The 25,958-nt window shown below is 50.7% G+C and overlaps 1 protein-coding gene across 2 annotated transcripts in view; it reads right to left on the reverse strand.

The window, feature by feature from the left end:
- Positions 1–25,958, reverse strand: part of LOC129831803 (ephrin type-A receptor 4) — a 189,493-nt gene that overhangs the window by 98,151 nt on the left and 65,384 nt on the right. For both annotated transcript variants that reach the window (XM_055895267.1, XM_055895266.1), the window contains exon 4: positions 22,700–22,855. In XM_055895267.1, coding sequence (XP_055751242.1) covers positions 22,700–22,855 — 156 coding nt within the window. The remainder of the gene's footprint in view (positions 1–22,699; positions 22,856–25,958) is intronic.

The raw sequence follows: 25,958 nt of genomic DNA on the forward strand, positions 1-25,958 counted from the left end.
ATCGTTCTCTCTCTCCTTCCCTATCACTCTCTCTCCTTCCCTATCGTTCTCTCTCTCCTTCCCTATCACTCTCTCTCCTTCCCTATCGCTCTCTCTCTCTTTCCCTATCGTTCTCTCTCTCCTTCCCTATCACTCTCTCCTTCCCTATCGCTCTCTCTCTCCTTCCCTATCGCTCTGTCTCCTTCCCTATCGCTCTCTCTCCTTCCCTATCGCTCTCTCTCTCCTTCCCTATCACTCTCTCTATCCTTCCCTATCGCTCTCTCTCTCTCCTTCCCTATCGCTCTCTCTCTCCTTCCCTTTCGCTCTCTCTCTCCTTCCCTATCGCTCTCTCTCTCCTTCCCTATTGCTCTCTCTCTCTCCTTCCCTATCGCTCTCTCTCTCCTTCCCTATCGCTCTCTCTCTCCTTCCCTATCGCTCTCTCCTAACTATCAATCTCTCTCTCCTTCCCTATCGCTCTCTCTGTCTCCTTCCCTATCGCTCTCTCTCTTACCCTATCACATTCTCTCTCCTTCCCTATCACTCTCTCTCTCCTTTCCTATCGCTCTCTCTCCTTCCCTATCGCTCTCTCTCTCTCCTTCCCTATCACTCTCTCTCCCTCTTTCCCTATCACTCTCTCTCTCCTTCCCTATCGCTCTCTCTCTCCTTCCCTATCGCTCTCTCTCCTTCCCTATCACTCTCTCTCTCCTTCCCTATCGCTCTCTCTCTCCTTCCCTATCGCTCTCTCTCCTTCCCTATCGCTCTCTCTCTCTCCTTCCCTATCTCTCTCTCTCTCTCTTTCCGTATCACACTCTCCTTCCCTATCGCTCTCTCTCTCCTTCCCTATCGTTCTCTCTCTCCTTCCCTATCGTTCTCTCTCTCCTTCCCTATCGCTCTGTCTCCTTCCCTATCGCTCTCTCTCTCCTTCCCTATCGCTCTCTCTCTCCTTCCCTATCACTCTCTCTATCCTTCCCTATCGCTCTCTCTCTCTCCTTCCCTATCGCTCTCTCTCTCCTTCCCTTTCGCTCTCTCTCTCCTTCCCTATCACTCTCTCTCTCCTTCCCTATTGCTCTCTCTCTCTCCTTCCCTATCGCTCTCTCTCTCCTTCCCTATCGCTCTCTCTCTCATTCCCTATCGCTCTCTCCTCCCTATCAATCTCTCTCTCCTTCCCTATCGCTCTCTCTGTCTCCTTCCCTATCTCTCTCTCTCTTACCCTATCACACTCTCTCTCCTTCCCTATCGCTCTCTCTCTCCTTTCCTATCGCTCTCTCTCCTTCCCTATCGCTCTCTCTCTCTCCTTCCCTATCACTCTCTCTCCCTCTTTCCCTATCACTCTCTCTCTCCTTCCCTATCGCTCTCTCTCTCCTTCCCTATCGCTCTCTCTCTCCTTCCCTATTGCTCTCTCTCCTTCCCTATCGCTCTCTCTCTCCTTCCCTATCGCTCTCTCTCTCCTTCCCTATCACTCTCTCTCCTTCCCTATCGCTCTCTCTCTCCTTCCCTATCTCTCTCTCTCTCTCTTTCCGTATCACACTCTCCTTCCCTATCGCTCTCTCTCTCCTTCCCTATCTCTCTCTCTCTCCTTCCCTATCGTTCTCTCTCTCCTTCCCTATCGCTCTCTCTCTCTTTCCCTATCACACTCTCTCTCTCCTTCCCTATCGCTCTCTCTCTCTTTCCCTATCACTCTCTCTCTCTTTCCCTATCACACTCTCTCTCTCCTTCCCTATCGCTCTCTCTCTACTTCCCTATCGCTCTCTCTCTCTTTCCCTATCACTCTCTCTCTCTTTCCCTATCGCTCTCTCTCTCCTTCCCTATCGCTCTCTCTCTCCTTCCCTATCGCTCTCTCCCTCTTTCCCTATCACTCTCTCCCTCCTTCCCTATCGCTCTCTCCCTCCTTCCCTATCGCTCTCCTTCCCTATCGCTCTCTCTCTCCTTCCCTATCTCTCTCTCTCTTTCCCTATCACTCTCTCTCTCTTTCCCTATCACACTCTCTCTCTCCTTCCCTATCGCTCTCTCTCCTTCCCTATCGCTCTCTCTCTCTTCCCCTATCACTCTCTCTCTCTTTCCCTATCTCTCTCTCTCTCTTTCCCTATCGCTCTCTCTCTCTCTTTCCCTATCACTCTCTCTCTTTTTCCCTATCACTCTCTCTCTCTCCTTCCAAATCTCTCTCTCTCCCTCTTTCCCTATCACTCTCTCTCTCCTTCCCTATCGCTCTCTCTCTCCTTCCCTATCGCTCTCTCTCTCCTTCCCTATCACACTCTACTCCCTCCCTATCGCTCTCTCTCTCCTTCCCTATCGCTCTCTCTCTCCTTCCCTATCGTTCTCTCTCTCCTTCCCTATCGCTCTCTCTCTCTTTCCCTATCACACTCTCTCTCTCCTTCCATATCGCTCTCTCTATCCTTCCCTATCGCTCTCTCTCTCCTTCCCTATCGCTCTCTCTCTCCTTCCCTATCGCTCTCTCTCTCCTTCCCTGTCGCTCTCTCTCTCTTTCCCTATCACTCTCTCTCTCTTTCCCTATCACACTCTCTCCCTCCTTCCCTATCGCTCTCTCTCTCCTTCCCTATCGCTCTCTCTCTCTTTCCCTATCACTCTCTTTCTCTTTCCTTATCACTCTCTCTCTCTCCTTCCCTATCTCTCTCTCTCTTTTCCTATCACTCTCTCTCTCCTTCCCTATCGCTCTCTCCCTCCTTCCTTATCTCTCTCCTTCCCTATCGCTCTCTCTCTCCTTCCCTATCGCTCTCTCTCTCCTTCCCTATCGTTCTCTCTCTCCTTCCCTATCACTCTCTCTCCTTCCCTATCGCTCTCTCTCTCCTTCCCTATCGTTCTCTCTCTCCTTCCCTATCACTCTCTCTCCTTCCCTATCGCTCTCTCTCTCCTTCCCTATCGTTCTCTCTCTCCTTCCCTATCACTCTCTCTCCTTCCCTATCGCTCTCTCTCTCCTTCCCTATCGTTCTCTCTCTCCTTCCCTATCACTCTCTTTCCTTCCCTATCGCTCTCTCTCTCCTTCACTATCGTTCTCTCTCTCCTTCCCTATCACTCTCTCTCCTTCCCTATCGCTCTCTCTCTCCTTCCCTATCGCTCTGTCTCCTTCCCTATCGCTCTCTCTCTCCTTCCCTATCGCTCTCTCTCTCCTTCCCTATCACTCTCTCTATCCTCACCTATCGCTCTCTCTCTCTCCTTCCCTATCGCTCTCTCTCTCCTTCCCTATCGCTCTCTCTCTCCTTCCCTATCGCTCTCTCTCTCTCCTTCCCTATCGCTCTCTCTCTCCTTCCCTATCGCTCTCTCCTTCCCTATCAATCTCTCTCTCCTTCCCTATCGCTCTCTCTGTGTCCTTCCCTCTCTCTCTCTCTCTCTTTCCCTATCACACTCTCTCTCCTTCCCTATCGCTCTCTCTCTCCTTTCCTATCGCTCTCTCTCTCCTTTCCTATCGCTCTCTCTCCTTCCCTATCGCTCTCTCTCCTTCCCTATCGCTCTCTCTCTCTCCTTCCCTATCACTCTCTCTCCTTCTTTCCCTATCACTCTCTCTCTCCTTCCCTATCGCTCTCTCTCTCCTTCCCTATCGCTCTCTCTCCTTCCCTATCACTCTCTCTCTCCTTCCCTATTGCTCTCTCTCTCCTTCCCTATCGCTCTCTCTCCTTCCCTATCGCTCTCTCTCTCTCCTTCCCTATCTCTCTCTCTCTCTCTTTCTGTATCACACTCTCCTTCCCTATCGCTCTCTCTCTCCTTCCCTATCACTCTCTTTCCTTCCCTATCGCTCTCTCTCTCCTTCACTATCGTTCTCTCTCTCCTTCCCTATCACTCTCTCTCCTTCCCTATCGCTCTCTCTCTCCTTCCCTATCGCTCTGTCTCCTTCCCTATCACTCTCTCTCTCCTTCCCTATCGCTCTCTCTCTCCTTCCCTATCACTCTCTCTATCCTTCCCTATCGCTCTCTCTCTCTCCTTCCCTATCGCTCTCTCTCTCCTTCCCTATCGCTCTCTCTCTCCTTCCCTATCGCTCTCTCTCTCTCCTTCCCTATCGCTCTCTCTCTCCTTCCCTATCGCTCTCTCCTTCCCTATCAATCTCTCTCTCCTTCCCTATCGCTCTCTCTGTGTCCTTCCCTATCTCTCTCTCTCTCTTTCCCTATCACACTCTCTCTCCTTCCCTATCGCTCTCTCTCTCCTTTCCTATCGCTCTCTCTCTCCTTTCCTATCGCTCTCTCTCCTTCCCTATCGCTCTCTCTCCTTCCCTATCGCTCTCTCTCTCTCCTTCCCTATCACTCTCTCTCTCCTTCCCTATTGCTCTCTCTCTCCTTCCCTATCGCTCTCTCTCCTTCCCTATCGCTCTCTCTCTCTCCTTCCCTATCTCTCTCTCTCTCTCTTTCTGTATCACACTCTCCTTCCATATCGCTCTCTCTCTCCTTCCCTATCGCTCTCTCTCCTTCCCTATCGTTCTCTCTCTCCTTCCCTATCGTTCTCTCTCTCCTTCCCTATCGCTCTCTCTCTCTTTCCCTATCACACTCTCTCTCTCCTTCCCTATCGCTCTCTCTCTCTTTCCCTATCACTCTCTCTCTCCTTCCCTATCTCTCTCTCTCTCTTTCCCTATCACTCTCTCTCTCCTTCCCTATCGCTCTCTCCCTCCTTCCCTATCGCTCTCCTTCCCTATCGCTCTCTCTCTCCTTCCCTATCGTTCTCTCTCTCCTTCCCTATCACTCTCTCTCCTTCCCTATCGCTCTCTCTCGCCTTCCTTATCGTTCTCTCTCTCCTTCCCTATCACTCTCTCTCCTTCCCTATCACTCTCTCTCCCTCTTTCCCTATCACTCTCTCTCTCCTTCCCTATCGCTCTCTCCCTCCTTCCCTATCGCTCTCCTTCCCTCTCGCTCTCTCTCTCCTTCCCTATCGTTCTCTCTCTCCTTCCCTATCACTCTCTCTCCTTCCCTATCGCTCTCTCTGTCTCCTTCCCTATCTCTCTCTCTCTCTTTCCCTATCACACTCTCTCTCCTTCCCTATCGCTCTCTCTCTCCTTTCCTATCGCTCTCTCTCTCCTTTCCTATCGCTCTCTCTCCTTCCCTATCGCTCTCTCTCCTTCCCTATCGCTCTCTCTCTCTCCTTCCCTATCACTCTCTCTCTCCTTCCCTATTGCTCTCTCTCTCCTTCCCTATCGCTCTCTCTCCTTCCCTATCGCTCTCTCTCTCTCCTTCCCTATCTCTCTCTCTCTCTCTTTCTGTATCACACTCTCCTTCCATATCGCTCTCTCTCTCCTTCCCTATCGCTCTCTCTCTCCTTCCCTATCGTTCTCTCTCTCCTTCCCTATCGTTCTCTCTCTCCTTCCCTATCGCTCTCTCTCTCTTTCCCTATCACACTCTCTCTCTCCTTCCCTATCGCTCTCTCTCTCTTTCCCTATCACTCTCTCTCTCCTTCCCTATCTCTCTCTCTCTCTTTCCCTATCACTCTCTCTCTCCTTCCCTATCGCTCTCTCCCTCCTTCCCTATCGCTCTCCTTCCCTATCGCTCTCTCTCTCCTTCCCTATCGTTCTCTCTCTCCTTCCCTATCACTCTCTCTCCTTCCCTATCGCTCTCTCTCTCCTTCCTTATCGTTCTCTCTCTCCTTCCCTATCACTCTCTCTCCTTCCCTATCACTCTCTCTCCCTCTTTCCCTATCACTCTCTCTCTCCTTCCCTATCGCTCTCTCCCTCCTTCCCTATCGCTCTCCTTCCCTCTCGCTCTCTCTCTCCTTCCCTATCGTTCTCTCTCTCCTTCCCTATCACTCTCTCTCCTTCCCTATCGCTCTCTCTGTCTCCTTCCCTATCTCTCTCTCTCTCTTTCCCTATCACACTCTCTCTCCTTCCCTATCGCTCTCTCTCTCCTTTCCTATCGCTCTCTCTCTCCTTTCCTATCGCTCTCTCTCCTTCCCTATCGCTCTCTCTCTCTCCTTCCCTATCACTCTCTCTCCCTCTTTCCCTATCACTCTCTCTCTCCTTACCTATCGCTCTCTCTCTCCTTCCCTATCGCTCTCTCTCCTTCCCTATCACTCTCTCTCTCCTTCCCTATCGCTCTCTCTCTCCTTCCCTATCGCTCTCTCTCCTTCCCTATCGCTCTCTCTCTCTCCTTCCCTATCTCTCTCTCTCTCTCTTTCTGTATCACACTCTCCTTCCCTATCGCTCTCTCTCTCCTTCCGTATCGCTCTCTCTCTCCTTCCCTATCGTTCTCTCTCTCCTTCCCTATCGTTCTCTCTCTCCTTCCCTATCGCTCTCTCTCTCTTTCCCTATCACACTCTCTCTCTCCTTCCCTATCGCTCTCTCTCTCTTTCCCTATCACTCTCTCTCTCCTTCCCTATCTCTCTCTCTCTCTTTCCCTATCACTCTCTCTCTCCTTCCCTATCGCTCTCTCCCTCCTTCCCTATCGCTCTCCTTCCCTATCGCTCTCTCTCTCCTTCCCTATCGTTCTCTCTCTCCTTCCCTATCACTCTCTCTCCTTCCCTATCGCTCTCTCTCTCCTTCCTTATCGTTCTCTCTCTCCTTCCCTATCACTCTCTCTCCTTCCCTATCACTCTCTCTCCCTCTTTCCCTATCACTCTCTCTCCTTCCCTATCGCTCTCTCTCTCCTTCCCTATCGCTCTCTCTCCTTCCCTATCACTCTCTCTCTCCTTTCCTATCGCTCTCTCTCTCCTTCCCTATCGCTCTCTCTCCTTCTCTATCGCTCTCTCTCTCTCCTTCCCTATCTCTCTCTCTCTCTCTTTCTGTATCACACTCTCCTTCCCTATCGCTCTCTCTCTCCTTCCCTATCGCTCTCTCTCTCCTTCCCTATCGCTCTCTCCTTCCATATCGCTCTCTCTCTCTTTCCCTATCACTCTCTCTCTCCTTCCCTATCGCTCTCTCTCTCTTTCCCTATCACTCTCTCTCTCTTTTCCTATCACTCTCTCTCTCCTTCCCTATCTCTCTCTCTCTCTTTCCCTATCACTCTCTCTCTCCTTCCCTATCGCTCTCTCCCTCCTTCCCTATCGCTCTTCTTCCCTATCGCTCTCTCTCTCCTTCCCTATCGTTCTCTCTCTCCTTCCCTATCACTCTCTCTCCTTCCCTATCGCTCTCTCTCTCCTTCCTTATCGTTCTCTCTCTCCTTCCCTATCACTCTCTCTCCTTCCCTATCGCTCTCTCTCTCCTTCCCTATCGTTCTCTCTCCTTCCCTATCACTCTCTCTCCTTCCCTATCACTCTCTCTCCTTCCCTATTGCTCTCTCTCTCCTTCCCTATCGTTCTCTCTCTCCTTCCCTATCACTCTCTCTCCTTCCCTATCGTTCTCTCTCTCCTTCCCTATCACTCTCTCTCCTTCCCTATCGCTCTCTCTCTCTTTCCCTATCGTTCTCTCTCTCCTTCCCTATCGCTCTCTCTCTCTTTCCCTATCACTCTCTCTCTCCTTCCCTATCTCTCTCTCTCTCTTTCCCTATCACTCTCTCTCTCCTTCCCTATCGCTCTCTCCCTCCTTCCCTATCGCTCTCCTTCCCTATCGCTCTCTCTCTCCTTCCCTATCGTTCTCTCTCTCCTTCCCTATCACTCTCTCTCCTTCCCTATCGCTCTCTCTCTCCTTCCTTATCGTTCTCTCTCTCCTTCCCTATCACTCTCTCTCCTTCCCTATCACTCTCTCTCCCTCTTTCCCTATCACTCTCTCTCTCCTTCCCTATCGCTCTCTCCCTCCTTCCCTATCGCTCTCCTTCCCTCTCACTCTCTCTCTCCTTCCCTATCGTTCTCTCTCTCCTTCCCTATCACTCTCTCTCCTTCCCTATCGCTCTCTCTGTCTCCTTCCCTATCTCTCTCTCTCTCTTTCCCTATCACACTCTCTCTCCTTCCCTATCGCTCTCTCTCTCCTTTCCTATCGCTCTCTCTCTCCTTTCCTATCGCTCTCTCTCCTTCCCTATCGCTCTCTCTCTCTCCTTCCCTATCACTCTCTCTCCCTCTTTCCCTATCACTCTCTCTCTCCTTACCTATCGCTCTCTCTCTCCTTCCCTATCGCTCTCTCTCCTTCCCTATCACTCTCTCTCTCCTTCCCTATCGCTCTCTTTCTCCTTCCCTATCGCTCTCTCTCCTTCCCTATCGCTCTCTCTCTCTCCTTCCCTATCTCTCTCTCTCTCTCTTTCTGTATCACACTCTCCTTCCCTATCGCTCTCTCTCTCCTTCCCTATCGCTCTCTCTCTCCTTCCCTATCGTTCTCTCTCTCCTTCCCTATCGTTCTCTCTCTCCTTCCCTATCGCTCTCTCTCTCTTTCCCTATCACACTCTCTCTCTCCTTCCCTATCGCTCTCTCTCTCTTTCCCTATCACTCTCTCTCTCCTTCCCTATCTCTCTCTCTCTCTTTCCCTATCACTCTCTCTCTCCTTCCCTATCGCTCTCTCCCTCCTTCCCTATCGCTCTCCTTCCCTATCGCTCTCTCTCTCCTTCCCTATCGTTCTCTCTCTCCTTCCCTATCACTCTCTCTCCTTCCCTATCGCTCTCTCTCTCCTTCCTTATCGTTCTCTCTCTCCTTCCCTATCACTCTCTCTCCTTCCCTATCACTCTCTCTCCCTCTTTCCCTATCACTCTCTCTCCTTCCCTATCGCTCTCTCTCTCCTTCCCTATCGCTCTCTCTCCTTCCCTATCACTCTCTCTCTCCTTTCCTATCGCTCTCTCTCTCCTTCCCTATCGCTCTCTCTCCTTCTCTATCGCTCTCTCTCTCTCCTTCCCTATCTCTCTCTCTCTCTCTTTCTGTATCACACTCTCCTTCCCTATCGCTCTCTCTCTCCTTCCCTATCGCTCTCTCTCTCCTTCCCTATCGCTCTCTCTCTCCTTCCATATCGCTCTCTCTCTCTTTCCCTATCACTCTCTCTCTCCTTCCCTATCGCTCTCTCTCTCTTTCCCTATCACTCTCTCTCTCTTTTCCTATCACTCTCTCTCTCCTTCCCTATCTCTCTCTCTCTCTTTCCCTATCACTCTCTCTCTCCTTCCCTATCGCTCTCTCCCTCCTTCCCTATCGCTCTTCTTCCCTATCGCTCTCTCTCTCCTTCCCTATCGTTCTCTCTCTCCTTCCCTATCACTCTCTCTCCTTCCCTATCGCTCTCTCTCTCCTTCCTTATCGTTCTCTCTCTCCTTCCCTATCACTCTCTCTCCTTCCCTATCGCTCTCTCTCTCCTTCCCTATCGTTCTCTCTCCTTCCCTATCACTCTCTCTCCTTCCCTATCACTCTCTCTCCTTCCCTATTGCTCTCTCTCTCCTTCCCTATCGTTCTCTCTCTCCTTCCCTATCACTCTCTCTCCTTCCCTATCGTTCTCTCTCTCCTTCCCTATCACTCTCTCTCCTTCCCTATCGCTCTCTCTCTCTTTCCCTATCGTTCTCTCTCTCCTTCCCTATCACTCTCTCTCCTTCCCTATCGCTCTCTCTCTCCTTCCCTATCGCTCTGTCTCCTTCCCTATCGCTCTCTCTCTCCTTCCCTATCGCTCTCTCTCTCCTTCCCTATCACTCTCTCTATCCTTCCCTATCGCTCTCTCTCTCTCCTTCCCTATCGCTCTCTCTCTCCTTCCCTTTCGCTCTCTCTCTCCTTCCCTATCGCTCTCTCTCTCCTTCCCTATTGCTCTCTCTCTCTCCTTCCCTATCGCTCTCTCTCTCCTTCCCTATCGCTCTCTCTCTCCTTCCCTATCGCTCTCTCCTCCCTATCAATCTCTCTCTCCTTCCCTATCGCTCTCTCTGTCTCCTTCCCTATCTCTCTCTCTCTTACCCTATCACATTCTTTCTCCTTCCCTATCACTCTCTCTCCTTTCCTATCGCTCTCTCTCCTTCCCTATCGCTCTCTCTCTCTCCTTCCCTATCACTCTCTCTCCCTCTTTCCCTTTCACTCTCTCTCTCCTTCCCTATCGCTCTCTCTCTCCTTCCCTATCGCTCTCTCTCCTTCCCTATCACTCTCTCTCTCCTTCCCTATCGCTCTCTCTCTCCTTCCCTATCGCTCTCTCTCCTTCCCTATCGCTCTCTCTCTCTCCTTCCCTATCTCTCTCTCTCTCTCTTTCCGTATCACACTCTCCTTCCCTATCGCTCTCTCTCTCCTTCCCTATCGTTCTCTCTCTCCTTCCCTATCGTTCTCTCTCTCCTTCCCTATCGCTCTCTCTCTCTTTCCCTATCACACTCTCTCTCTCCTTCCCTATCGCTCTCTCTCTCTTTCCCTATCACTCTCTCTCTCTTTCCCTATCACACTCTCTCTCTCCTTCCCTATCGCTCTCTCTCTACTTCCCTATCGCTCTCTCTCTCTTTCCCTATCACTCTCTCTCTCTTTCCCTATCACACTCTCTCTCTCCTTCCCTATCGCTCTCTCTCTCTTTCCCTATCACTCTCTCTCTCCTTCCCTATCGCTCTCTCCCTCCTTCCCTATCGCTCTCCTTCCCTATCGCTCTCTCTCTCCTTCCCTATCATTCTCTCTCTCCTTCCCTATCACTCTCTCTCCTTCCCTATCGCTCTCTCTCTCCTTCCTTATCGTTCTCTCTCTCCTTCCCTATCACTCTCTCTCCTTCCCTATCGCTCTCTCTCTCCTTCCCTATCGTTCTCTCTCCTTCCCTATCACTCTCTCTCCTTCCCTATCACTCTCTCTCCTTCCCTATTGCTCTCTCTCTCCTTCCCTATCGTTCTCTCTCTCCTTCCCTATCACTCTCTCTCCTTCCCTATCGTTCTCTCTCTCCTTCCCTATCACTCTCTCTCCTTCCCTATCGCTCTCTCTCTCTTTCCCTATCGTTCTCTCTCTCCTTCCCTATCACTCTCTCTCCTTCCCTATCGCTCTCTCTCTCCTTCCCTATCGCTCTGTCTCCTTCCCTATCGCTCTCTCTCTCCTTCCCTATCGCTCTCTCTCTCCTTCCCTATCACTCTCTCTATCCTTCCCTATCGCTCTCTCTCTCTCCTTCCCTATCGCTCTCTCTCTCCTTCCCTTTCGCTCTCTCTCTCCTTCCCTATCGCTCTCTCTCTCCTTCCCTATTGCTCTCTCTCTCTCCTTCCCTATCGCTCTCTCTCTCCTTCCCTATCGCTCTCTCTCTCCTTCCCTATCGCTCTCTCCTCCCTATCAATCTCTCTCTCCTTCCCTATCGCTCTCTCTGTCTCCTTCCCTATCTCTCTCTCTCTTACCCTATCACATTCTCTCTCCTTCCCTATCACTCTCTCTCCTTTCCTATCGCTCTCTCTCCTTCCCTATCGCTCTCTCTCTCTCCTTCCCTATCACTCTCTCTCCCTCTTTCCCTATCACTCTCTCTCTCCTTCCCTATCGCTCTCTCTCTCCTTCCCTATCGCTCTCTCTCCTTCCCTATCACTCTCTCTCTCCTTCCCTATCGCTCTCTCTCTCCTTCCCTATCGCTCTCTCTCCTTCCCTATCGCTCTCTCTCTCTCCTTCCCTATCTCTCTCTCTCTCTCTTTCCGTATCACACTCTCCTTCCCTATCGCTCTCTCTCTCCTTCCCTATCGTTCTCTCTCTCCTTCCCTATCGTTCTCTCTCTCCTTCCCTATCGCTCTCTCTCTCTTTCCCTATCACACTCTCTCTCTCCTTCCCTATCGCTCTCTCTCTCTTTCCCTATCACTCTCTCTCTCTTTCCCTATCACACTCTCTCTCTCCTTCCCTATCGCTCTCTCTCTACTTCCCTATCGCTCTCTCTCTCTTTCCCTATCACTCTCTCTCTCTTTCCCTATCACACTCTCTCTCTCCTTCCCTATCGCTCTCTCTCTCTTTCCCTATCACTCTCTCTCTCCTTCCCTATCGCTCTCTCCCTCCTTCCCTATCGCTCTCCTTCCCTATCGCTCTCTCTCTCCTTCCCTATCATTCTCTCTCTCCTTCCCTATCACTCTCTCTCCTTCCCTATCGCTCTCTCTCTCCTTCCTTAAAGTTCTCTCTCTCCTTCCCTATCACTCTCTCTCCTTCCCTATCGCTCTCTCTCTCCTTCCTTAAAGTTCTCTCTCTCCTTCCCTATCACTCTCTCTCCTTCCCTATCGCTGTCTCTCTCCTTCCCTATCATTCTCTCTCTCCTTCCCTATCGTTCTCTCTCTCCTTCCCTATCGTTCTCTCTCTCCTTCCCTATCACTCTCTCTCCTTCCCTATCGCTCTCTCTCTCCTTCCCTATCGTTCTCTCTCTCCTTCCCTATCGTTCTCTCTCTCCTTCCCTATCACTCTCTCTCCTTCCCTATCGCTCTCTCTCTCCTTCCCTATCACTCTCTCTCTCCTTCCCTATCGCTCTCTCTCTCTCCTTCCCTATCGCTCTCTCTCTCTCCTTCCCTATCGCTCTCTCTCTCTCCTTCCCTATCGCTCTCTCTCTCTCCTTCCCTATCGCTCTCTCTCTCCTTCCCTATCGCTCTCTCTCTCCTTCCCTATCACACTCTCTCTCTCCTTCCCTATCGCTCTCTCTCTCTTTCCCTATCATTCTCTCTCTCCTTCCCTATCACTCTCTCTCCTTCCCTATCGCTCTCTCTCTCCTTCCTTAAAGTTCTCTCTCTCCTTCCCTATCACTCTCTCTCCTTCCCTATCGCTCTCTCTCTCTTTCCCTATCACACTCTCTCTCTCCTTCCCTATCGCTCTCTCTCTCTTTCCCTATCACTCTCTCTCTCTTTCCCTATCACACTCTCTCTCTCCTTCCCTATCGCTCTCTCTCTACTTCCCTATCGCTCTCTCTCTCTTTCCCTATCACTCTCTCTCTCTTTCCCTATCACACTCTCTCTCTCCTTCCCTATCGCTCTCTCTCTCTTTCCCTATCACTCTCTCTCTCCTTCCCTATCGCTCTCTCCCTCCTTCCCTATCGCTCTCCTTCCCTATCGCTCTCTCTCTCCTTCCCTATCATTCTCTCTCTCCTTCCCTATCACTCTCTCTCCTTCCCTATCGCTCTCTCTCTCCTTCCTTAAAGTTCTCTCTCTCCTTCCCTATCACTCTCTCTCCTTCCCTATCGCTCTCTCTCTCTCCTTCCCTATCGCTCTCTCTCTCTCCTTCCCTATCGCTCTCTCTCTCCTTCCCTATCGCTCTCTCTCTCCTTCCCTATCACACTCTCTCTCTCCTTCCCTATCGCTCTCTCTCTCTTTCCCTATCATTCTCTCTCTCCTTCCCTATCACTCTCTCTCCTTCCCTATCGCTCTCTCTCTCCTTCCTTAAAGTTCTCTCTCTCCTTCCCTATCACTCTCTCTCCTTCCCTATCGCTGTCTCTCTCCTTCCCTATCGTTCTCTCTCTCCTTCCCTATCGTTCTCTCTCTCCTTCCCTATCGTTCTCTCTCTCCTTCCCTATCACTCTCTCTCCTTCCCTATCGCTCTCTCTCTCCTTCCCTATCGTTCTCTCTCTCCTTCCCTATCGTTCTCTCTCTCCTTCCCTATCACTCTCTCTCCTTCCCTATCGCTCTCTCTCTCCTTCCCTATCACTCTCTCTCTCCTTCCCTATCGCTCTCTCTCTCCTTCCCTATCGCTCTCTCTCTCTCCTTCCCTATCGCTCTCTCTCTCCTTCCCTATCGCTCTCTCTCTCCTTCCCTATCGCTCTCTCTCTCCTTCCTTAAAGTTCTCTCTCTCCTTCCTTAAAGTTCTCTCTCTCCTTCCCTATCACTCTCTCTCCTTCCCTATCGCTGTCTCTCTCCTTCCCTATCGTTCTCTCTCTCCTTCCCTATCGTTCTCTCTCTCCTTCCCTATCGTTCTCTCTCTCCTTCCCTATCACTCTCTCTCCTTCCCTATCGCTCTCTCTCTCCTTCCCTATCGTTCTCTCTCTCCTTCCCTATCGTTCTCTCTCTCCTTCCCTATCACTCTCTCTCCTTCCCTATCGCTCTCTCTCTCCTTCCCTATCACTCTCTCTCTCCTTCCCTATCGCTCTCTCTCTCTCCTTCCCTATCGCTCTCTCTCTCTCCTTCCCTATCGCTCTCTCTCTCCTTCCCTATCGCTCTCTCTCTCCTTCCCTATCGCTCTCTCTTTCCTTCCCTATCGCTCTCTCTCTCCTTCCCTATCGCTCTCTCTCTCCTTCCCTATTGCTCTCTCTCTCTCCTTCCCTATCGCTCTCTCTCTCCTTCCCTATCGCTCTCTCTCTCCTTCCCTATCGCTCTCTCCTTCCCTATCAATCTCTCTCCTTCCCTATCGCTCTCTCTGTCTCCTTCCCTATCTCTCTCTCTCTTTCCCTATCACACTCTCTCTCCTTCCCTATCGCTCTCTCTCTCCTTTCCTATCGCTCTCTCTCCTTCCCTATCGCTCTCTCTCTCTCCTTCCCTATCGCTCTCTCTCTCTCCTTCTCTATCTCTCTCTCTCCCTCTTTCCCTATCACTCTCTCTCTCCTTCCCTATCGCTCTCTCTCTCCTTCCCTGTCGCTCTCTCTCCTTCCCTATCGCTCTCTCTCTCCTTCCCTATCGCTCTCTCTCTCCTTCCCTATCGTTCTCTCTCTCCTTCCCTATCACTCTCTCTCCTTCCCTATCGCTCTCTCTCTCCTTCCCTATCGTTCTCTCTCTCCTTCCCTATCGCTCTCTCTCCTTCCCTATCGCTCTCTCTCCTTCCCTATCGCTCTCTCTCTCCTTCCCTATCGCTCTCTCTCTCTCCTTCCCTATCGCTCTCTCTCTCTCCTTCCCTATCTCTCTCTCTCTCCTTCCCTATCGCTCTCTCTCTCCTTCCCTATCGTTCTCTCTCTCCTTCCCTATTGCTCTCTCTCTCTCCTTCCCTATCGCTCTCTCTCTCTCCTTCCCTATCGCTCTCTCTCTCTCCTTCCCTATCGCTCTCTCTCTCCTTCCCTATCGCTCTCTCTCTCCTTCCCTATCGCTCTCTCCTTCCCTATCAATCTCTCTCTCCTTCCCTATCAATCTCTCTCTCCTTCCCTATCGCTCTCTCTCTCCTTCCCTATCGCTCTCTCTGTCTCCTTCCCTATCTCTCTCTCTCTTTCCCTATCACACTCTCTCTCCTTCCCTATCGCTCTCTCTCTCCTTTCCTATCGCTCTCTCTCCTTCCCTATCGCTCTCTCTCTCCTTCCCTATCGTTCTCTCTCCTTCCCTATCACTCTCTCTCCTTCCCTATCACTCTCTCTCCTTCCCTATTGCTCTCTCTCTCCTTCCCTATCGTTCTCTCTCTCCTTCCCTATCACTCTCTCTCCTTCCCTATCGTTCTCTCTCTCCTTCCCTATCACTCTCTCTCCTTCCCTATCGCTCTCTCTCTCTTTCCCTATCGTTCTCTCTCTCCTTCCCTATCACTCTCTCTCCTTCCCTATCGCTCTCTCTCTCCTTCCCTATCGCTCTGTCTCCTTCCCTATCGCTCTCTCTCTCCTTCCCTATCGCTCTCTCTCTCCTTCCCTATCACTCTCTCTATCCTTCCCTATCGCTCTCTCTCTCTCCTTCCCTATCGCTCTCTCTCTCCTTCCCTTTCGCTCTCTCTCTCCTTCCCTATCGCTCTCTCTCTCCTTCCCTATTGCTCTCTCTCTCTCCTTCCCTATCGCTCTCTCTCTCCTTCCCTATCGCTCTCTCTCTCCTTCCCTATCGCTCTCTCCTCCCTATCAATCTCTCTCTCCTTCCCTATCGCTCTCTCTGTCTCCTTCCCTATCTCTCTCTCTCTTACCCTATCACTTTCTCTCTCCTTCCCTATCACTCTCTCTCCTTTCCTATCGCTCTCTCTCCTTCCCTATCGCTCTCTCTCTCTCCTTCCCTATCACTCTCTCTCCCTCTTTCCCTATCACTCTCTCTCTCCTTCCCTATCGCTCTCTCTCTCCTTCCCTATCGCTCTCTCTCCTTCCCTATCACTCTCTCTCTCCTTCCCTATCGCTCTCTCTCTCCTTCCCTATCGCTCTCTCTCCTTCCCTATCGCTCTCTCTCTCTCCTTCCCTATCTCTCTCTCTCTCTCTTTCCGTATCACACTCTCCTTCCCTATCGCTCTCTCTCTCCTTCCCTATCGTTCTCTCTCTCCTTCCCTATCGTTCTCTCTCTCCTTCCCTATCGCTCTCTCTCTCTTTCCCTATCACACTCTCTCTCTCCTTCCCTATCGCTCTCTCTCTCTTTCCCTATCACTCTCTCTCTCTTTCCCTATCACACTCTCTCTCTCCTTCCCTATCGCTCTCTCTCTACTTCCCTATCGCTCTCTCTCTCTTTCCCTATCACTCTCTCTCTCTTTCCCTATCACACTCTCTCTCTCCTTCCCTATCGCTCTCTCTCTCTTTCCCTATCACTCTCTCTCTCCTTCCCTATCGCTCTCTCCCTCCTTCCCTATCGCTCTCCTTCCCTATCGCTCTCTCTCTCCTTCCCTATCATTCTCTCTCTCCTTCCCTATCACTCTCTCTCCTTCCCTATCGCTCTCTCTCTCCTTCCTTATCGTTCTCTCTCTCCTTCCCTATCACTCTCTCTCCTTCCCTATCGCTCTCTCTCTCCTTCCCTATCGTTCTCTCTCCTTCCCTATCACTCTCTCTCCTTCCCTATCACTCTCTCTCCTTCCCTATTGCTCTCTCTCTCCTTCCCTATCGTTCTCTCTCTCCTTCCCTATCACTCTCTCTCCTTCCCTATCGTTCTCTCTCTCCTTCCCTATCACTCTCTCTCCTTCCCTATCGCTCTCTCTCTCTTTCCCTATCGTTCTCTCTCTCCTTCCCTATCACTCTCTCTCCTTCCCTATCGCTCTCTCTCTCCTTCCCTATCGCTCTGTCTCCTTCCCTATCGCTCTCTCTCTCCTTCCCTATCGCTCTCTCTCTCCTTCCCTATCACTCTCTCTATCCTTCCCTATCGCTCTCTCTCTCTCCTTCCCTATCGCTCTCTCTCTCCTTCCCTTTCGCTCTCTCTCTCCTTCCCTATCGCTCTCTCTCTCCTTCCCTATTGCTCTCTCTCTCTCCTTCCCTATCGCTCTCTCTCTCCTTCCCTATCGCTCTCTCTCTCCTTCCCTATCGCTCTCTCCTCCCTATCAATCTCTCTCTCCTTCCCTATCGCTCTCTCTGTCTCCTTCCCTATCTCTCTCTCTCTTACCCTATCACATTCTCTCTCCTTCCCTATCACTCTCTCTCCTTTCCTATCGCTCTCTCTCCTTCCCTATCGCTCTCTCTCTCTCCTTCCCTATCACTCTCTCTCCCTCTTTCCCTATCACTCTCTCTCTCCTTCCCTATCGCTCTCTCTCTCCTTCCCTTTCGCTCTCTCTCCTTCCCTATCACTCTCTCTCTCCTTCCCTATCGCTCTCTCTCTCCTTCCCTATCGCTCTCTCTCCTTCCCTATCGCTCTCTCTCTCTCCTTCCCTATCTCTCTCTCTCTCTCTTTCCGTATCACACTCTCCTTCCCTATCGCTCTCTCTCTCCTTCCCTATCGTTCTCTCTCTCCTTCCCTATCGTTCTCTCTCTCCTTCCCTATCGCTCTCTCTCTCTTTCCCTATCACACTCTCTCTCTCCTTCCCTATCGCTCTCTCTCTCTTTCCCTATCACTCTCTCTCTCTTTCCCTATCAGACTCTCTCTCTCCTTCCCTATCGCTCTCTCTCTACTTCCCTATCGCTCTCTCTCTCTTTCCCTATCACTCTCTCTCTCTTTCCCTATCACACTCTCTCTCTCCTTCCCTATCGCTCTCTCTCTCTTTCCCTATCACTCTCTCTCTCCTTCCCTATCGCTCTCTCCCTCCTTCCCTATCGCTCTCCTTCCCTATCGCTCTCTCTCTCCTTCCCTATCATTCTCTCTCTCCTTCCCTATCACTCTCTCTCCTTCCCTATCGCTCTCTCTCTCCTTCCTTAAAGTTCTCTCTCTCCTTCCCTATCACTCTCTCTCCTTCCCTATCGCTCTCTCTCTCCTTCCTTAAAGTTCTCTCTCTCCTTCCCTATCACTCTCTCTCCTTCCCTATCGCTGTCTCTCTCCTTCCCTATCATTCTCTCTCTCCTTCCCTATAGCTTTCTCTCTCCTTCCCTATCGTTCTCTCTCTCCTTCCCTATCACTCTCTCTCCTTCCCTATCGCTCTCTCTCTCCTTCCCTATCGTTCTCTCTCTCCTTCCCTATCGTTCTCTCTCTCCTTCCCTATCACTCTCTCTCCTTCCCTATCGCTCTCTCTCTCCTTCCCTATCACTCTCTCTCTCCTTCCCTATCGCTCTCTCTCTCTCCTTCCCTATCGCTCTCTCTCCTTCCCTATCGCTCTCTCTCTCTCCTTCCCTATCGCTCTCTCTCTCTCCTTCCCTATCGCTCTCTCTCTCCTTCCCTATCGCTCTCTCTCTCCTTCCCTATCACACTCTCTCTCTCCTTCCCTATCGCTCTCTCTCTCTTTCCCTATCATTCTCTCTCTCCTTCCCTATCACTCTCTCTCCTTCCCTATCGCTCTCTCTCTCCTTCCTTAAAGTTCTCTCTCTCCTTCCCTATCACTCTCTCTCCTTCCCTATCGCTCTCTCTCTCTTTCCCTATCACTCTCTCTCTCCTTCCTTATCGCTCTCTCCCTCCTTCCCTATCGCTCTCCTTCCCTATCGCTCTCTCTCTCCTTCCCTATCATTCTCTCTCTCCTTCCCTATCACTCTCTCTCCTTCCCTATCGCTCTCTCTCTCCTTCCTTAAAGTTCTCTCTCTCCTTCCCTATCACTCTCTCTCCTTCCCTATCGCTCTCTCTCTCCTTCCTTAAAGTTCTCTCTCTCCTTCCCTATCACTCTCTCTCCTTCCCTATCGCTGTCTCTCTCCTTCCCTATCATTCTCTCTCTCCTTCCCTATCGTTCTCTCTCTCCTTCCCTATCGTTCTCTCTCTCCTTCCCTATCACTCTCTCTCCTTCCCTATCGCTCTCTCTCTCCTTCCCTATCGTTCTCTCTCTCCTTCCCTATCGTTCTCTCTCTCCTTCCCTATCACTCTCTCTCCTTCCCTATCGCTCTCTCTCTCCTTCCCTATCACTCTCTCTCTCCTTCCCTATCGCTCTCTCTCTCTCCTTCCCTATCGCTCTCTCTCTCTCCTTCCCTATCGCTCTCTCTCTCTCCTTCCCTATCGCTCTCTCTCTCTCCTTCCCTATCGCTCTCTCTCTCCTTCCCTATCGCTCTCTCTCTCCTTCCCTATCACACTCTCTCTCTCCTTCCCTATCGCTCTCTCTCTCTTTCCCTATCATTCTCTCTCTCCTTCCCTATCACTCTCTCTCCTTCCCTATCGCTCTCTCTCTCCTTCCTTAAAGTTCTCTCTCTCCTTCCCTATCACTCTCTCTCCTTCCCTATCGCTCTCTCTCTCTTTCCCTATCACACTCTCTCTCTCCTTCCCTATCGCTCTCTCTCCTTCCCTATCGCTCTCTCTCTCTTTCCCTATCACTCTCTCTCTCTTTCCCTATCACACTCTCTCTCTCCTTCCCTATCGCTCTCTCTCTACTTCCCTATCGCTCTCTCTCTCTTTCCCTATCACTCTCTCTCTCTTTCCCTATCACACTCTCTCTCTCCTTCCCTATCGCTCTCTCTCTCTTTCCCTATCACTCTCTCTCTCCTTCCCTATCGCTCTCTCCCTCCTTCCCTATCGCTCTCCTTCCCTATCGCTCTCTCTCTCCTTCCCTATCATTCTCTCTCTCCTTCCCTATCACTCTCTCTCCTTCCCTATCGCTCTCTCTCTCCTTCCTTAAAGTTCTCTCTCTCCTTCCCTATCACTCTCTCTCCTTCCCTATCGCTCTCTCTCTCCTTCCTTAAAGTTCTCTCTCTCCTTCCCTATCACTCTCTCTCCTTCCCTATCGCTGTCTCTCTCCTTCCCTATCATTCTCTCTCTCCTTCCCTATCGTTCTCTCTCTCCTTCCCTATCGTTCTCTCTCTCCTTCCCTATCACTCTCTCTCCTTCCCTATCGCTCTCTCTCTCCTTCCCTATCGTTCTCTCTCTCCTTCCCTATCGTTCTCTCTCTCCTTCCCTATCACTCTCTCTCCTTCCCTATCGCTCTCTCTCTCCTTCCCTATCACTCTCTCTCTCCTTCCCTATCGCTCTCTCTCTCTCCTTCCCTATCGCTCTCTCTCTCTCCTTCCCTATCGCTCTCTCTCTCTCCTTCCCTATCGCTCTCTCTCTCCTTCCCTATCGCTCTCTCTCTCCTTCCCTATCACACTCTCTCTCTCCTTCCCTATCGCTCTCTCTCTCTTTCCCTATCATTCTCTCTCTCCTTCCCTATCACTCTCTCTCCTTCCCTATCGCTCTCTCTCTCCTTCCTTAAAGTTCTCTCTCTCCTTCCCTATCACTCTCTCTCCTTCCCTATCGCTGTCTCTCTCCTTCCCTATCGTTCTCTCTCTCCTTCCCTATCGTTCTCTCTCTCCTTCCCTATCGTTCTCTCTCTCCTTCCCTATCACTCTCTCTCCTTCCCTATCGCTCTCTCTCTCCTTCCCTATCGTTCTCTCTCTCCTTCCCTATCGTTCTCTCTCTCCTTCCCTATCACTCTCTCTCCTTCCCTATCGCTCTCTCTCTCCTTCCCTATCACTCTCTCTCTCCTTCCCTATCGCTCTCTCTCTCCTTCCCTATCGCTCTCTCTCTCTCCTTCCCTATCGCTCTCTCTCTCCTTCCCTATCGCTCTCTCTCTCCTTCCCTATCGCTCTCTCTCTCCTTCTTTAAAGTTCTCTCTCTCCTTCCTTAAAGTTCTCTCTCTCCTTCCCTATCACTCTCTCTCCTTCCCTATCGCTGTCTCTCTCCTTCCCTATCGTTCTCTCTCTCCTTCCCTATCGTTCTCTCTCTCCTTCCCTATCGTTCTCTCTCTCCTTCCCTATCACTCTCTCTCCTTCCCTATCGCTCTCTCTCTCCTTCCCTATCGTTCTCTCTCTCCTTCCCTATCGTTCTCTCTCTCCTTCCCTATCACTCTCTCTCCTTCCCTATCGCTCTCTCTCTCCTTCCCTATCACTCTCTCTCTCCTTCCCTATCGCTCTCTCTCTCTCCTTCCCTATCGCTCTCTCTCTCTCCTTCCCTATCGCTCTCTCTCTCCTTCCCTATCGCTCTCTCTCTCCTTCCCTATCGCTCTCTCTCTCCTTCCCTATCGCTCTCTCTCTCCTTCCCTATCGCTCTCTCTCTCCTTCCCTATTGCTCTCTCTCTCTCCTTCCCTATCGCTCTCTCTCTCCTTCCCTATCGCTCTCTCTCTCCTTCCCTATCGCTCTCTCCTTCCCTATCAATCTCTCTCCTTCCCTATCGCTCTCTCTGTCTCCTTCCCTATCTCTCTCTCTCTTTCCCTATCACACTCTCTCTCCTTCCCTATCGCTCTCTCTCTCCTTTCCTATCGCTCTCTCTCCTTCCCTATCGCTCTCTCTCTCTCCTTCCCTATCGCTCTCTCTCTCTCCTTCTCTATCTCTCTCTCTCCCTCTTTCCCTATCACTCTCTCTCTCCTTCCCTATCGCTCTCTCTCTCCTTCCCTGTCGCTCTCTCTCCTTCCCTATCGCTCTCTCTCTCCTTCCCTATCGCTCTCTCTCTCCTTCCCTATCGTTCTCTCTCTCCTTCCCTATCACTCTCTCTCCTTCCCTATCGCTCTCTCTCTCCTTCCCTATCGTTCTCTCTCTCCTTCCCTATCGCTCTCTCTCCTTCCCTATCGCTCTCTCTCCTTCCCTATCGCTCTCTCTCTCCTTCCCTATCGCTCTCTCTCTCTCCTTCCCTATCGCTCTCTCTCTCTCCTTCCCTATCTCTCTCTCTCTCCTTCCCTATCGCTCTCTCTCTCCTTCCCTATCGTTCTCTCTCTCCTTCCCTATTGCTCTCTCTCTCTCCTTCCCTATCGCTCTCTCTCTCTCCTTCCCTATCGCTCTCTCTCTCCTTCCCTATCGCTCTCTCTCTCTCCTTCCCTATCGCTCTCTCTCTCTCCTTCCCTATCTCTCTCTCTCTCCTTCCCTATCGCTCTCTCTCTCCTTCCCTATCGTTCTCTCTCTCCTTCCCTATTGCTCTCTCTCTCTCCTTCCCTATCGCTCTCTCTCTCCTTCCCTATCGCTCTCTCCTTCCCTATCAATCTCTCTCTCCTTCCCTATCAATCTCTCTCTCCTTCCCTATCGCTCTCTCTCTCCTTCCCTATCGCTCTCTCTGTCTCCTTCCCTATCTCTCTCTCTCTTTCCCTATCACACTCTCTCTCCTTCCCTATCGCTCTCTCTCTCCTTTCCTATCGCTCTCTCTCCTTCCCTATCGCTCTCGCTCTCTCCTTCCCTATCGCTCTCTCTCTCTCCTTCCCTATCTCTCTCTCTCCCTCTTTCCCTATCACTCTCTCTCTCCTTCCCTATCGCTCTCTCTCTCCTTCCCTATCGCTCTCTCTCCTTCCCTATCACTCTCTCTCTCCTTCCCCATCGCTCTCTCTCTCCTTCCCTATCGCTCTCTCTCCTTCCCTATCGCTCTCTCTCTCTCCTTCCCTATCTCTCTCTCTCTCTCTGTTTCCCTATCACACTCTCCTCCTTCCCTATCGCTCTCTCTCTCCTTCCCTATCACTCTCTCTCTCCTTCCCTATCGCTCTCTCTCTCCTTCCCTATCGCTCTCTCTCTCCTTCCCTATCGCTCTCTCTCTCCTTCCCTATCGCTCTCTCTCTCTGGTGGAAGAGTGAATCTTGGATGCAGTGTTTTATTTCCTCATTAGTTCTTTGTCACATTGAGTGATCACTAAGTACCACCTGGAATCAGAATGCAACTATTAAACACCAGCTGTGTGTGCAACCACTGTGTTAGTGTGTGTGTGTGTGTGTGTGTGTGTGTGTGTGTGTGTGTGTGTGTGTGTGTGTGTGTGTGTGTGTGTGTGTGTGTGTGTGTGTGTGTGTGTGTGTGTGTGTGTGTGTGTGTGTGTGTGTGTGTGTGTGTGTGTACATGCATTTGCGTGTGTATGTGTGTGTGTGGGTACATGCATTTGCGTGTGTGTGTGTGCGTGCGTACATGCGTGCATGTGTGTGTACACTTACTGGTGCATGGCATGGATGCAGGGTCAGTCTCTGAGCGGAAGTAGCCCTTGTCACAGGCACAGGATGTGGATCCCTCTCTGACAGAGTAACTGTGGAGAGGACACTTGGAGCAGGCACCGTCTGTGGCCAGAGCGCGGTAGTAGCCAATCTTACAGGCTGCAAGAACACAGATAGCGAGGGAGACAAAGTCAGTCGGCAGGGAACATAGAACACTCACAGGTAGTACACACCACAAGATAGTAAAATCACTCACTGTGTAATGCTGCTCTCTTTCCATCATATCTATCTCTCTCTCTCTGGCTTTCTATTTCTCCTTCTCTTGTTGGGCGATTCAACAAGCTGACTGAGGTTTCTATCTTCTATTCATTTTCTCCAGCTCTACCCATCTCTCCTCTGAAAGCCAGACATTTCACCAATGCCCTGTGGCTGGCATTCATCAGACGAATAGAGAGGAGAGAAGTTACCACACAAGAGTTACAAAAAATATCACAGAACCGCCCCTCCTCCCTCTCTAGAATTAAACTATGCTTTATTGGCAGGGCTGCAATGTGAAATGTACACAAAGCCATGGCGGTTCCAACACAATTAACAAACAAATGTCACCTCTTTTTGCCCAGTGTCTCCTCTGAGCCAGGTTCTCAGTCCATAAGGCCTACACTACACTAGACTACAAATGCCTCAAATTGTAACCTAGGTGACACTTTTCTGACTCTGGCGAAGGTTGGTGCTACCCTTTCCTCTTGATTGACAGCTAAATCTGAGATCTCGGCTTTCAAGGAGTTCCTCTCGACTGTACCCGTTTCCATAAAATCTGGGAAGTCTAGAGGGTTGCATTTCACCCAAGAGCACTGGACCAGAAGAGGAGGACAAAATATGGATTCTGTGAGAGGTGCGGTTCAGACAGCCAGGATACCGATTGGGCCAAGTAGCCTGTCAATCACTGAGTCCTTGGCAGGACCAGCAAATGGCATTGAGCCCTGGGGCCGGAGGTATAGGAGAAGGGGAGGTGTTCTGTGTGGGTGGAGAGGGATCGTTTCCCCATAGAATAAAAGTGTGTAATTATCTGAGTGTTTTATACAAGGCTGGGTAAGTCCATCAGTCCCACAAAGTCCCAAAAAGGCATTCAAAGGCATGAATTTGTAAATCCATATTCATAAATTCATGAGACAAAACACACAAACACTTTGAGTAGTGTTCAAAACAAAGTCCCACATGCATCCACCACACTAACTCAAAGTCCCACATGCATCCACCACACTACCGTAACTCAAAGTCCCACATGCATCCACCACACTAACTCAAAGTCCCACATACATCCACCACACTAACTCAAAGTCCCACATACATCCACCACACTAACTCAAAGTCCCACATGCATCCACCACACTAACTCAAAGTCCCACATGCATCCACCATACTACCGTAACTCAAAGTCCCACATGCATCCACCACACTAACTCAAAGTCCCACATACATCCACCACACTAACTCAAAGTCCCACATGCATCCACCACACTACCGTAACTCAAAGTCCCACATGCATCCACCACACTAACTCAAAGTCCCACATACATCCACCACACTAACTCAAAGTCCCACATGCATCCACCACACTACCGTAACTCAAAGTCCCACATGCATCCACCACACTAACTCAAAGTCCCACATGCATCCACCACACTAACTCAAAGTCATGCCTTTTCACACAGACACTCACACACACAAAGAACACACACACACAAGAAAGTCCACAAACCCCAAAAAGTGAGGGAAATCCCTTACTCTGAGCCACAATAATGAAACTGGGCTCCTTTCCCTGTGTGTCTTCCTCTCCCTCCCCCGTTAACATTAGCTAGCCACAGGATTAGCGTAGCCTCTGGTATCCCCCAGCCCAGCCCAGCCCAGCCCAGCCCAGCTCAGCCCGGCTTGCTACTACATGCTGAGTCTTTATCTCCTCATCCCCTCCCAGTCAATCAGCCCCAATCCCTGCCGCTTCACCAGCTAACGCTCAGCGCTACGGTCCTCTTTGATTCACGCCGGCAGGGGTTAGAGGAGAGGAGAGCCTCTAGTCTTCTTCTCACAGTAGAAGACAGAAGGAAGAATTAAAACGGAAGGTGCTTTGTGTTATCTCTCTATCTGTTCAGGATCTTTGACAATCTTTAACGCCAAAATGCGTCACAGAGGCACGACAGGGATGGGTATTGTGTTAATGGGTTGTGACCGTTTGAGAGTTTAAGAGAAACATCAGGTTTAAGAGGGGGTTTTGTCAATGTGCTATGACCAGGAAGCTGACCAGGGGAGGCAGGGGGGAAGTCCAGCTGGTTTAGACTGATCACCCCTCACTGAAAGCTGGGGGGAGAGTTAATTGAGGTGCGTGCTTCTGGGTCTTTGAGCCACGGCCTCTGTGTAATGATAAAGAGAGGTTGAGAGTGGTGTGAGGAGAGATCCAGCTCACACTGTGCACGGCTGAGGAGTTTATTACTCTGTGATAATCAATCTGCCCTGAGGTGACCGCCACTACCAAATAGTCACAGCCTTATTCTTNAATCAATCTGCCCTGAGGTGACCGCCACTACCAAATAGTCACAGCCTTATTCTTCAGCAGAATTATTTGCAACCCTCAAAATCCCCCTTTGACATAGAGATCAGTTGGCATCTTCATTTGTGGTCTGGATTTTGCATCTTGGAAATAGTTTGAAAGCGTATGTCAACATAGAGAAGTGTTTATAATAGTTCCTTGCCCTGCGGATAGGAAAAGGCACTAGGAAGAGAGGGTGAAATCCTAGTAAAGACAGGGAATTTGTTTCCCATTAGGAGTTGTTGTGTGTGCCTGTGTGTGCCTGTGTGTGCGTGTGCGTGTGCGTGTGCGTGTGCGTGTGCGAGAGAGAGAGAGAGAGAGAGAGAGAGAGAGAGAGAGAGAGAGAGAGAGAGAGAGAGAGAGGAGAGAGAGAGAGAGAGAGAGAGAGAGAGAGAGAGAGAGAGAGAGAGAGAGAGAGAGAGAGAGAGAGAGAGAGAGAGAGAGAGAGAGAAAGAAAGAGACCACAATGCCGGGTGGTCTGGACGACTGAGGATTTACTAAGGAATCTCCCTTAAGACCACATGGATTTATCACCACCCAGACCGGCCATGACCAACACGCACACAAACGCACAAACATGAACAGACACATACACACATTAACAGACACACACACAGAGAAATTCATATTTTTATTGAGTCTAGGTAAGGAACCTTCATTATATCGTCTGAATCTCCATTA

Source organism: Salvelinus fontinalis, chromosome 33 (assembly GCF_029448725.1).
Source record: "Salvelinus fontinalis isolate EN_2023a chromosome 33, ASM2944872v1, whole genome shotgun sequence".
Lineage (NCBI taxonomy): Eukaryota > Metazoa > Chordata > Actinopteri > Salmoniformes > Salmonidae > Salvelinus > Salvelinus fontinalis.